At 33.3% G+C, this 14989-nt stretch overlaps 1 protein-coding gene across 2 annotated transcripts in view; it reads left to right on the top strand.

Moving 5' to 3' along the window:
• BNC2 (basonuclin 2) overlaps nt 1-14989 on the top strand; it is a 994147-nt gene that overhangs the window by 610671 nt on the left and 368487 nt on the right. For both annotated transcript variants that reach the window (XM_053702635.1, XM_053702637.1), the window contains exon 3: nt 3640-3843. In XM_053702635.1, coding sequence (XP_053558610.1) covers nt 3640-3843 — 204 coding nt within the window. The remainder of the gene's footprint in view (nt 1-3639; nt 3844-14989) is intronic.

Raw genomic sequence — 14989 nt, 5'->3', positions numbered from 1 at the left:
ATCTGTATTTTCCTGTTGTAAGTAGAAAATAACACGTAAGAAAGCTTCTAGATGACCAGTAGGCTTGTATTTTGCATTCTATTATTGATTACCGTAGGGAAGATTACTCGTCTGTCACATAATGAGTTTCAGTTATGTGTTGAAAATGTGACACAAACTGATTTATACCACATTAAAAACTGTGCTACATAGCTCTGACATTACTAAAGTGCCATATACAGTGTTCTCCACAGAAAACATTGCTAGCTTGGTGGCATTATATAAAGAAGGAGGGTGAGAGCAGTGGTCAGTAAAAACCTGCCGGGTGATGTGCCCATCAAATAGGTCCTGGGGTGAACACTGATAGTACCACTACAATACTATTTTAAGCTCTCTTTATCTTAGCTATAAAGAGCACAGTTTTACACCTGAGATACATTCGCACATTCATTCATTACAAAAATGCTATGTTCTGTTCATTTAAATATTTTTTAGTATATTCATTCCAGCTTTCTTGCAGTGGCTAACTGAGATCTAATATAATATTTGGAGAGATATCCTTTTATTTTGTGCAGTGCAAACTCTTTTTATTTGTGCAGTCAAATTAAATGACAGTTGTCACTATCTCTGTTATACAAATGGAAGTTTTCAGCACTATACAAATAAATAATAATAATTAAAAAAAAAGTCAGAACATCACAAAGTGCAACAATTACTTCTCATAGGCTAGTCATATTTCATTTTCAGCCAATGATGTTTGCTAATTCTAAATATGATGGATGTATAGATTATACCTGTTGTGTAATATTACCATGTTAGCATCACATAAGGATTCTGTCACGTTTTTCCTCAGCAAATATTACACTTTGACTCTTTTCTACCTGCAACCTCTGCCTAAGGAGATCACATTTGGACGTATTAGGCTAGTCTGCCTAATAACCCTTGCACAGACCATATTGATTTTCCAAGTGAGGGTTTATCAACTAAATAAACTTGGAGTTGGTATCTTAATAAACTGCTTCTCTCTGTCTGTCACATTTAGTTACAGCGCTGAGCAGTTTAGGAGGTTGAGGGGGGTAAGGGGGAGAGGCTAATTCTGTTACAGATTGTTCACAGCAGGGTCTCCAAATTAGCCCTTTGTTTTGTAATGCCACCTTGCCTGGGCTCGCTTTCAGCACATTTCTCAGTTTTACCCTAATGAGTTGCAACACTGATAATGTGGCTGATGATCTTTCATTGATTTCACTATCACTTGCTTGTCTGGTAATTGATCCGTTGCTGAGCCTCTAGTTAATTATATCGGCTTTGACATGGCCTAGTCTTCTGGGAATCTCAAGTCTTGCAGAATAACAGTTTTAATAAAACAGTCTATTACGGCAGGTACTTTCTCTTGTATGCCATTTGAATATATATATATATATATATGTGTAAATATATATATATATATACACATAGATACAGTCACACATTAAGACTGTACGGTAGGGAATGCAAGGGGTGGTGGAGGGGGGAGGTGTGGGAGATAGATGGAGAGAAGAAGAGAGAGAGAGAAGTGAAGAGGGAGGGAGAGATGCAGAGGAGAGAATATAGAAGGAAGCCTGCTATTGACAGTGTCCTTAAGCCTCCCTCAAATAACAGCCATTAGTGGGAAGGTCAGGAGCTGAGCAGGCAGCTTGACTGAAGCATTGAGTGCCACTTCAGAAATCAAGAGGCTAGCAAATTTTACAGGGAGTTTAAATGGCTAATATCTGGCTGTGAAAGCACAGCCACTGTTGGCACAATCGACTCACAGTTTTTATTCTTCACTAAGGGGGGTGTGTGTGTGTTTTGTGGGTGTGCAAGTGTGTTTGTATGTGTGTGTGTGTGTGTGAGTGAGTATGTTGATGTTTCGTGGGTTTGTATGTTTGACTGTGTGAGTGTGTTAATATGTGTGTTTTGTAGGTATGCATGTGTGTGTGTGAGTTTGTGTGTGTGTATGTGTGTGAGTTTGTGTGTGTGTATGTGTGTGTTTGTGTGTGTGTGTGTTTGTGTGTGTGTGTGTGTGTTTATGTTTGTGCTTGTATAATTTTATATCTTTGGAATTTAAGGATTTTTTTTAAGTATATATTTTTTTTTAGCTTTTGCATCCAAGACATTGAATCAGCCACTTGTGAGACTTGCTTTGTGTGTATGTCTAATGGTGGTGAACCAGAGAAAAGTTTAACAGAAAAGCTTTCAAGAGATGTGGGATGAGAGAGGAAGGTACATTTGTGTCAACATAGCGTAGGTTTTCTCATCTGTCCTCATTGTTCACTAATGACACTGAGCAGTCACCCAGGCTCTTTGCTCTTGTCTTGTGTTTGTTTTACAGGGTATGGATACAGCTTTATTGTTATCCTGCAAATAGGGAGAAAGTGCTGCTTTTTCTCCATTCTCCTACTGCAAGTCTGTGTGTTTTATTACAAGATGAATTTACCTTGACTTTTTTCTTTTCTAAAACTAACTTTTAGTACAGATGCTTCTAATCTTGCTTCTCTCTGGCAAGGATTCATTTTTAGAAATTGTGTTAACACATTGATGTGCAGGTTAATTGTGTGCTATAACAAGAGGTGCAGATTAACATTTTACATAAGAAACATTAAAGAACAATTCTTTGAATACACTTTTGAAGTCACTTATTTAGAATAATTTCATTTTCCTTTTGTTTTCTAGTATATGATTGTTAATATATACAGTTTCTTCATAGTTAAAGCTGCTATGTTTATTTTTTCTTCCATATTTAGGAAACAAAATAAATCAGGGTGTTACCATTTAAAGAAATAGGTGCTTAGAACGGATTTTGTACTTCAGTAAGATGGGTTAATATTATTATTATTATTTTTTATTGTTTTGCTTTTTTTTTTTATATATATTTTTTATTTCCCATTTAAACCTTCCTCAGTGATTCTGGAGAGAGAAAATAAGTGGGAGTTTTTCTCTCCTACTTGCCGGCACAAATAGTTTATTACATTTTACTTGGAATGTAATATCTTTAGCAGGGTAAGAAAGAAAAAAAAGAAAAGCTAAATACAAGGAACTGTGTGGCACAGACATGTGTCAGATGTGACATTCTTAACTTGACAGTATTGCTGAAGAAAAGCAGGAGATAAAAAAATGAAAGGGCCAGAGAGCCTTTCCTCCCTGCTGCCTGTGATCAGTGAGCTCCTTAATGTGTGTGCGCGTGTCTATGTGTATATGGGTATCTGTAGGCTGAGAGAGGTTAGTGCAGGATGTCATTTGGTTCCTGACAGTGGAGCAGTGCTGTTGACTCTGTGCTCTTCTATCCAGTGACATCCTTTAGCTGTTCATTGGGGTCTTCTGCATTTGTTCCCTTTCTTCTCTATATGCACACCTGAAAGGCAGCTGTTAGGCTGAGCAAAAAAGGAACCTTGGGGAGTCACAGTCCATGCATAAATGATAGGGGTATCTGTGAGGAAGGTGCAAAATAAGCTCAGCATTCCCCCCTCCTTCCCTGCTTCTTCACCTCCCACCCACCCCCTTCCTCATCCTCTCCTAGGCTTTTTTTTTTTTTTTTTACTCTTTTCCTAAATGAAATGCAGCCTACATGCAGCTCTGTAACTACTCTACACTTGTGCTACTACTGAATGCCAAGAGGCTCAAAAATCCACCTTCACTTTTCAGTCAGAAGAACCAGAAGTGGATGTGAGAGAAAGAGACACTCAGAGAGACAGACAGCGAGAGAGGAGGGTGAGAGACCGGACTTTCAGAGACTTTTGCCCTGACAACCCCATGCAGTTCGGTACGAGGACGCCGGCAAGCGAGCCCGGGTACATGGGGGCATGGCAGAACTGTGATGCTAACCTTCTCTTCAGAATGTCCCAACAGGTGAGTCATTTATATTCATTTCTTTTATTAACTAAGAGCTTTATAAAAAATATATGCTTAAATCTTTGTTTATCTTCACATGCAGATTTATATATTGTTGAAGTGTCCAATTTTTTTTCCTTATTGATCACTTTTCCCTTATACCTGTCAAAACTATGCTACTAGCATTGATTGTTATTTCTTGTAGTGTGGCATTATTTGCTTTCCTGTAATTACTTCTTTATTCTTTTTCTTAAAAGAAAATAGCATTGACTTTGCAAACGAAAATAGATTATTTTAGAAATGGCTTGCCTAAGCTCCACATTCTTGTGTGTTGTTCAGAAAAGTGAAGAACTAAATAAAGCCGTTGATGAAATGCGAAACAATTACCCCACAGCATCCTCTCTGCGAAAGTAATCAAAAGTGGAATTAAAACCACATCCACTCTTTCCATCTTCCCCTCCCTGATTTCGCAGTGATAGAAATTTCAGGGGCCCCTCTCTTAGGATCCTAATTGACTTCATGTGGTAGAGAACAGCTTTCTGCAGTTCTTGGATGAGCTGAAGTGTAGCGTTGTTTAAACTGCTTACGGCACAGAGCTGATAGCTCAGTCATTTGAGATTTTTTTCTCTTTATTTTGCTCTTTTTTTTAACTTCATTTCCAGTTTTTTTTTTCTTTATGCTTCTTGGACACATATGTTTTTATTTCCCATGGTTTCTTTACAGTTAACCCTTTCTGCTTACTTTTACACAAACTAACAAATGTATATAGACATACTTTTTTCCATTCTTTTTTCACTCACACTGAGAGGCTGTATCTTGCCGTCCTCTCCTGAGCTTTTCCTGCCTTGGGGGCCACCTTAAAGGCAGCTTGGTATGTTGCTATTGACGGGAAAAGCTGAAATGTTATTGCGAGGCCAGTAACAAATGATAATTAATCACACAAGCTGGTGTCTCTGTACCATGCACTTAGTGATACACACACTCAACTAGCTTCATCTCTTGCACAATCTTCTTGGCAAACTCTTTATAAAAAATAATAAAACAATAACAACAACACATAAAACATAAACTTTATGAGGTGGCCAAGATTCAAACAGAGAAAAAAGTTTAGACAATAATTTTAAATCAATTTACCTCTAAGACTGTTACTTCATTGTGAAAAGAAATACAACTGTGGCATTTTGAGTGTATGAACTAATATTTAAAATAATTATATAGAGATGATGCGTTTGTGTTTTTGTTTGTATAGTTTGTTATTTTATTAGGAGGTTGTTGTTGTTGTTGTTGTTGTTTTTATATGTATATATTTGTATTTGTGAGTGTGATTTGTCAAAGTTTACAATGGCCTGAAGCTACTATAACAGCATTAAAAAAAAAGATCAGTAGGACATTTCAAAACCTGCTCAAGTATTGTAGTTTTTTAAAGCCCAATACTTGACATTTTCTTTTTTTTTTTAAAGCCATATTTTGATATCTCCTGTAGAGGGACCCTGATTACAGCTGATAATACCGTAAGCTGATATGAATCTCTAACGAACTTGAGCATTCACTTCAATACTTAATACTGCTATCAAACTAGAAAGATAGCAGACATTTAGACTAAACGAGGACATCTGTCTGTGTGTATATATGCATATGAATATACATACGTATGTGTGTGAGAATGTGTGTGTAAATATATATACACATATATAATCACACTAAAGTTCTAGGATAGGATATATATATATATATATACACACAGATACTAGATGACAGAAATGCTAAAGTGTTATATAGAATATATATCTTTATATAATAGATCTACAGTTTTGCAGTAGTTAAAATGCCATTACTTATTTGTTGCTGTTGTAAACAACAGTCGTTGTCAATATGTTAGTGAACATAAAAAGCACAAATGCTGATATTACCAAAGTATCTAATAAACTGCACCAGCTTTATGTTTTATTTAAATTAAAGCAATAATGTGCTCTTCTTTTTTATTTATGTATTTATTTTTAAATCAGTTTTATATTGAAAAGAATAATGTTTTGTTTTTCATCTGAATAGTTAACTGAAATGATTCCAAATAATGATCAATTGATAAATTGCTATTGAGCCTCAGTATGAACGATTGCCTGTTAGGCATTAAAAATCCGGAGAAATAAATTTAGACCAAAGCAATCTCAGCAATGCTAGAGAACGTCTAACGAAAATAAACATATAAATTAAGGATTGTGGTAGAGAAAGGAAGTTGTATTAAATTAGTTCCGGTTTTGGAGATTAAAAAGCTGAGAGAATTGGGACAACTTTTATTATGGGTTTGATAATTTGTTACTCGTGTTAATGTTTTGGCAGCGAAAACCATATGTATAACTGTAGCTGTAGAAATTTGTTTTGTGGCAAAGTGTATGATGGAAAACTGGTTATAAATTTAGTAAAAAAAATTGTATTTATTTTTTTTTGTTTTGTTTTTAAATCTACTTTATATATAACATTTGCATTGTTTATTTTAATTCTATGTTTTAGTCAGGAGATGCAAAAATACAAAATGTTAGATGTCTTCAACCTAAACAATTTTATGCATTCCATCAGGTGTATTCTCCTAAGTAAGGATTTTATCTGACACGAGTTTTGTGTAAAAATAATTTATAATAAATACTAACACAACCAGGTTCCTCACAAAAACAAAACATTCATATACCAAAAACATCTTCCCTTTTTGAGATTTCAGTAAACTCATTTTGGTGTTTGATGTCATCAGATAACCTAAAACAACATTCCACATTGATAAACGTCTTAATAAGCATTTGAAAATTATATAAAGTAGAAGATACAATACATTTTCATGCATACTTAGTTCCCCAGCATTCCTTTTATAATGTAAAGACCATGTCAAATATACAAATGTATAGATTGTGTATATGCTTTTTATTTAACCTCCGTGTACTGCATTTATACAATACCTTTGCATTTTCTCTGCTGCAGTTAAGATTAACTAATAATAAAAAAATATAAATACGTTTTTATACAGGGAAAAGCATTTAGGTTCTGGATCAGCAGAACACTTGAGTTTTAATTTATAATAATATTGTAGAATTCTATCTCATAAGTCCCCTAGTTTTTATGTTCACATTCTTAAAGCTTTCAGGTCCAGAGCAGAATCAACTTGTTTAACATATAGTCACATTTTTCATCACCAAAATAACTGATAACCTAAAAGGGCATTACAGTGAACTATGTTTGAAGGGAGTAATTCTGGGTCACTTTGAAGAATGACAAGTGGAGAATGACCAGAAACTCTTTGCATGTCCTTCTCTGACTTATGCCTGGTCACCCCAACCTTTCCTGGCTTCATCTGGCAGAAATATGTTGGGGCAAACAGGGAGGGGTTGAAATTCAGAGCAGCATGATACCAGACCTTAGTAGTGATGGATAGAAAAATAAAAACTGACAAGAGAACCCTTAATTGTTTCTGAATGTGTTTTAGTACATTGTTGTAGAATCCTTAGTTCCCCTTTAGAAGATATGCATGTAAAGTGGGTTAAAATATGGCTTCATGTTTTAGGGTTTTTTCAACAGCAACTCACACTTTTTAATTAATTATTTAATTTAATTTTAATTTTATTGTTTGTTGTTGTTTTTTTGCTTTCAATAGCCTTTATTTTCTAGCTGGAATGTTTAGGCTTTTAAGTTGTTAAAAAGGAAGTAATAATGTTAAAGAATTTATTTTTAAGTATTTCAGTCCTTAAATACATTGCATCTGATATTGATCTATTTATCTATCATTATCTAGCTATACATCTATCTTAATTTATTTATCTATCTTAAATTATCTATCACTATCTAGCTAAATCGATCTATCTTTATTATATTGTGTTTTTATAACAGAGCATATATTTACACCTATATATATATATATATATATATATATATATATATATATATATATATATACATACATACATACATACATACATACATACATACATACTGCGAAACACCTTTGTGTTGTGTGTCACATTATCAGAAACTTTAAATAAGTAAACTTAAATGGAGTTATTAGAAATAAATATATATTTATCTATTATCTTTCTGTCTGTCAGTCTCTCTATCTATCTATCTATCTATCTATCTATCTATCTATCTATCTATCTATCTATCAATCTCTTTTTATAAATCTATCTCTTTGTGCTATTTGTTATATCTATCTATCTATCTATCTATCTGTCTATCTAACTATATATTGAGAGAGAGAGAGTTTTGTATTTTAAAAGTCCTTTCTATGGGCGGATTATGTTTGTCTACTGTTTCATTGTCAGAATGTCAAAACTGCTATGACAGTAAAAGAAAGGTACCACACTTCCAGAATGCTTCAGAGATTGGCACTCATACCTTTTTTTCACAGTTAATTAAATGTAATACAGTGACCAAAATCTTACTTAAATATATGCAGTGCCATATTTTCACAGGAATCCCATTGGATATAAAGGGGTACTCTGCCAACATGGACCCCATGACTAGTGCAGGTGCATTCAGCATAGAAGGTGTTAAATGTTGTGCAGTAGAGAAGGGGTGGGGTGTATAAAGGAACAAAACTACCTCCATATACAGTAAAATAAACACAAAAATCTTAACTAAACATGGTTAACAGTTCATTGCATAGCCATAGAGCAAATATTAACAGTGTAATTTAATTGTGTTATTAAAGAATCGCCTTCTGACAGACACATGCTGTGTCTTTATTTAATGTCATGTTAATGTTATTAGCAGTGACATATTTTGTTCTTTCAATGCATTATACCCCCTCATTAAGTCATTGTGTTATCACCAGAGACATCAGCATCTCTGGAAGATCATACAGAATAAAAACAAAAATGTTACACAACCTGTATCTTCATTAGCATAACTACAGCTAGTCTTTTGATTTTGTGATTTTGGGGAGTTTTTTATATATGTTTTTTTCTAGGTATCTTATCCACTATCTTTCGGCTTTTTCATAGTTTAAATCATTTACATTATTCAGATGAAAGTTTTAGAAAATGCCCTACTATTTTTTACTTATTTTATTGTCTTATGTTTTTTTTTATTACAGTCTCTTCTTAAACTAAACATGAAACAAAATGTTTTTACTTGTTTACTGTATATATTTTATTTTCAAAAGCATAAATATATTGGTAATAATTTTTTTTAAAACAATTACAAGAGGCATAATAATTTGTGACTTTTTTTTTTTAAATTGATAAATCTACTTTTTTGAAGTTTTGCAACCAGTAGAAAAAACATATTAAATTGTCCTGATAGACAATGAATATCGATAAAAACATGATTTTATGTCCCAAATACAAGTTTACTTAATGTACTGTGACAAAGTATAGAATAACATATAAAAACAGAAAATAGATAATTAACAATTGGCTTCCAGATTCTATTTAAGGGGAAAAAAAGAAAGAAGCTATGATATTGTATTTAATACCATAATATTATCTGCAGCGTTGTTCAGTTTTAGAACATTGTATGCAAGTGCAAGAAATTACATAAATAAGATACTCAGATTCTGGCCATTTTTGCAGGAGTTTACAGTCTAATGAGGAAAGGGATACCCATGAAACACAAGGTGATTGCAGAGGTAGTTTATAGAGATGTAAAGGAATTTGCAGTATAAGAGGAAAATGACAATAATTCACAAAAAAAGAAAGAAAATGTTTTATTTCACGTGCAGATTTAATGACACACCTGAACAGCAGTTTTATAACCATGTTTAGATTTGGAATGTTACATATGATGGTAGAACTGACCAGATTGCATCGTAACTACATTACGGGAACAGCTACCAAATACACATACGTAAAGTCATCAGAGTAGCAGAACTGTGCAGGATTCAATGTTAGAACAAAAAGTTGTGCGTTATTTTGTTATATATCTCAATCGGTAAAACATAAAAAGAGAAGACATATCGTTTCTCTGTTTTTTAGAATATAGTGTGATTTATATTTTTATTCATATTTGCTTTTCAGGCTGTCTCATTTGTTATAATTAAGTAGCGTCTCTATATGTAATGACTTGCAAAAGATTTATGAAAGAAAATGACAGATAAATGCTTAAATGGTTTATTTATACCAGATATTTGTCAGATTTATTTCAGGTTAAGTAATTTGTTTACCAGTCAGTCGCAAATGGATGTGGAATATGCTGAATATTTGCAGATTTTATTTTACAATTTTTAATGTTATTTTGGCTTTGTTTAAATGTCTTTGTGATACCTCACAGTAGTGCATTTACATTTTACATTTACACTTCAAGTAAAACAGTTATGAACATGATGATTAAAGTAAATAGACTTTGTGTATATTTGTGTGTGTGTGTGTGTATACATATATATATGTGTGTGTGTGTATGTATATATATATATATAGATATATGTGTATGTGTGTGTGTGTATATATATATATATATATGTATGTGTGTGTGTGTATACATATATATATATATATATATATATATATATGTGTGTGTGTGTGTATGTATATATATATATATATATATAGATATATGTGTATGTGTGTGTGTGTATATATATATATATGTATGTGTGTGTGTGTATACATATATATATATATATATATATATATATATATGTGTGTGTGTGTGTGTATGTATATATATATATATATATATATTTGTGTGTTTGTGTGTATACATATATATATATATATATATATATATATATATATATATATATATATGTGTGTGTGTGTATATATATATATATGTATGTGTGTGTGTATACATATATATATATATATATGTGTGTGTGTGTGTATGTATATATATATATATATATAGATATATGTGTATGTGTGTGTGTGTATATATATATATGTATGTGTGTGTGTGTATACATATATATATATATATATATATATATATATGTGTGTGTGTGTGTGTATGTATATATATATATATTTGTGTGTGTGTGTGTATACATATATATATATATATATATATATATATATGTGTGTGTGTGTGTGTATACATATATATATATATAAAACTTAAAACCATGTGTGCAATGCTAGGTTTCAAGTTTCAACATCTTCAACACTGTCAGAAACCACTCTGTTATACCTGTCTATTCAGGTATTTATTAAAAATAATCTGAACACCTTTTGGCAACAGATGCAGGCAGTGCTGGAGTTAATTTTATGTCTGCACTAAGGACACCAATTGAACCTAAGCAGAGCATTCTCACAAACAGAAGCTAAATTCTTACACTAGATCAGCCCTCAGCTAAAAGCATCAGATCACTGAAATGATGAACAAGTGTTGTCAGTAGCTCTGATCACTGGATAACAATAACAGCATGTTTCTGTTTGTTGTGATGTTTGCTTCTTTGCAGTTTTCTTTTTATATGTTAATGCACTTTATTTCAGCCTTCATATAACTGCATTATGCGTCTGGCATAAAAGATTGTAGGTTGGCTATGAGATGTGAAAATCAGTTGTCAGGAGCTTCATAGGCCAGTTATCTGCATACAAAGTCACCATAAGCTGTTTATCCCTGATGCTACATTTTGGCCAAGATTTTTTATTTTTTTTTGTGCAGCAAGGCATACAAAGTTATATTCGAGATTTGTAAATGTGTATTTTATTCTGGCTCCTATATTTATCTATAACTCAGAACCAGAAATGATATATATAAAATGCATTCAGAAAACCAATAGACTAAAATATTACATTAGTTGCAAATGAAAATAACATTAAAGGTTAATGTGACGTAAAATTAATAACTTTTTTTACAAACATATATGTATTAAGCTTTATATATATATATATATATATATATATATATATATATATATATATATATATATATATGTGTGTGTGTGTGTGTATATATATATATATATTTATATATTGTGTGTGTGTGTGTGCGTAAATATATGGGGAGAACACTGCATATATATATATGATATATATATCTGTGTGTGTGTGTGTAAATATATGGGCAGAACACTATGTGTGTTTAGATAGACTGACAGACAAGCAGATAGATTAGATTCATATTAGTGTTACAGATTAATTTACTATTAGCTGAAACTGATCACAAAGGAGTTTGATAAAATTAGCTTTATAAATAGACAATACTTTAGAACAGCCTTGATAGAAGTTGCATTAAAATCATTCTACAGATGTGTGACAGTCAGTTGAGTTACTATATCATGTAACTGTCACCTATATAGAACTTCTTTGAATGAATGGGTAATTTTGTGCATGTGGTCACTTATGTAAACAAAGCAGAAAAACATAAATACATTCATTAATGACAGATTTGTTATATGCTGCAGATTTTTCATCAGTATATTTTGTACATTATCTGCGGTGCTATGTTATCTAGGTCTGCAATGTTGTTTACTTAATTAACTTTGTTGACATGCGTATATAGAGATGCCGCATTTGTCTTTTATATTGTTATAAAATGGACAGCCTTCAGGCTTGGGCTGCCATTCGATACACAGAGAAGCTGATTTTCTTTGGATGTTAGAGTTTAAATGAATGAATGAATGAACGGAAACAGGAGAAGGGAACCATAATATAATACTAGATAACTATGATTGGCCTGTATTACTGATAGAATATTCTGTTTCGTTGAATTACAGTTCTGGTGATCACATTTATTGAAATCATTGGACCTGAAACCAAACCCTAGTAGTCTGACCTAATAATATTGCAGCTTACATCACATATGTACTCACAGACGCATGCATACGTCCTCACACAAGTGCATATGTACTGAAACACACACACATGCATATGTACTCAGACAAACACGTACATATGTACTCACACGTGTACTCACATTTGTGCATATGTACTCACACACACACGTGCATATGCACTCACACACACGTGCATATGTACTGACAAACACACATGTATATGTACTCACACACACGTGCTTATGTACTGACAAACACACATGCATATGCACTCACACACACATGCATATGTACTCACACACACATGCATATGTACTCACACACACATGCATATGTACTCACACACACGTGCATATGCACTCACACACACGTGCATATGTACTGACAAACACACATGCATATGCACACACACACATGCATATGCACTAACATACACATGCTTATGTACTGACAAACACACATGCATATGCACTCACACACACATGCATATGTACTCACACACACGTGCATATGTACTCACACACACATGCACTCACACACACATGCATATGTACTCAGACAAACACGTACATATGTACTCACACGTGTACTCACATTTGTGCATATGTACTCACACACACACGTGCATATGCACTCACACACACGTGCATATGTACTGACAAACACACATGTATATGTACTCACACACACGTGCTTATGTACTGACAAACACACATGCATATGCACTCACACACATATGCATATGTACTCACACACACATGCATATGTACTCACACACACATGCATATGTACTCACACACACGTGCATATGTACTCACACACACATGCATATGTACTCACACACACATGCATATGTACTCACACACACATGCATATGTACTCACACACACGTGCATATGCACTCACACACACGTGCATATGTACTGACAAACACACATGCATATGCACACACACATGCATATGCACTAACACACACGTGCTTATGTACTGACAAACACACATGCATATGCACTCACACACACATGCATATGTACTCACACACACATGCATATGCACTCACACACACGTGCATATGTCCTCACACACACATGCACTCACACACACATGCATATGTACTCACATGCACTCACACACATGCATATGTACTCACACACACATGCATATGTACTCACACACACGTGCATATGTACTCACACACACATGCACTCACACACACATGCATATGTACTCACATGTACTCACACACACGTGCATATGTACTCACACACACGTGCATATGTACTCACACACACATGCACTCACACACACATGCATATGTGCTCACATGCGCTCACACACATGCATATGTACTCACATGTACTCACACACACGTGCATATGTACTCACACACACATGCACTCACACACACATGCATATGTGCTCACATGCGCTCACACACATGCATATGTGCTCACATGCACTCACACACATGCATATGAAAGGGAGAGTAATTTCTTTATTGATGCTTTTTTACCTTCATATAGAACATTATGGTGAGAAGGAAATATAGATCTTGATACCAAGTGATCTAACTCTATGGTTATGTAAGACTAAAGTGTAGCACATTACTGTGCTGCTCAGTTCTGTAGCTGGCTATCAGGTCTATAGTGTAAAGTAAGAATTAATACAGATCATATAATGTCATGTCACTAAGTAAAAAGCATTGATAGATAAACGTTAGAACCTTTATTTGACTTTTTCCCATCATTTTTATGTGACATCTGAAAAACGTTTAACTTTTTTTTAGAAAAGCATAGATTAAACTAGATAATTACTGATACTGTTCTGTTGCGATTAACATAACATTACAAGTCAGAGATCATTCTCCACTGTACAGAGGTGTAATTAGGATTAACCAACATTATAATAATCATAATAATAACACTATGTGTTTGTATAATTTACACTTCATGAGTAGAGTTCTTTGGCTAGAATCAGATATATTAATTTGAGAGAGGGAGAATTCCACACACTGAATAGTTTGTAGATCTTGAATCTTGTTCCAGTAAACAACCCAGTTACTCCTGTCAGTCTGTCAGCATCAGCATTAGGCAATCAGCATTTCCCCCACACACACATATTGCATAAATATAACAGTCTAAACAAGCATTTGATAAAACGTTAAGACCCACATTATACTAATTTACAAGGAACCTGCTATAAAATATTATATTACACCAACTTCCACCAAACCTAAACAATTTCCGCCACTCTGTTAAACAGTAATGGCTGTGGTGTTTATTTTGCTTCAGTTTTTTTTTTGTGTGTGTGTGTGTTTGAGGATTTGTTAGACTAAGCAATTTATGGCTGTTTACCAAATAAATTATTTTGCCTGGCTTTCCTAAGGAAAAAAATATGCACCAAAAACATTAAAAAAACAAACATAAAAAAATAAGTACTAGTTGTACTTAGTATTTAGTTTCCAGG

Source organism: Bombina bombina, chromosome 2 (assembly GCF_027579735.1).
Source record: "Bombina bombina isolate aBomBom1 chromosome 2, aBomBom1.pri, whole genome shotgun sequence".
Taxonomy (NCBI): domain Eukaryota; kingdom Metazoa; phylum Chordata; class Amphibia; order Anura; family Bombinatoridae; genus Bombina; species Bombina bombina.
The sequence above is the reverse complement of the archived record's forward strand: the minus strand, read 5'-3'. Positions and strand labels throughout refer to the sequence as shown.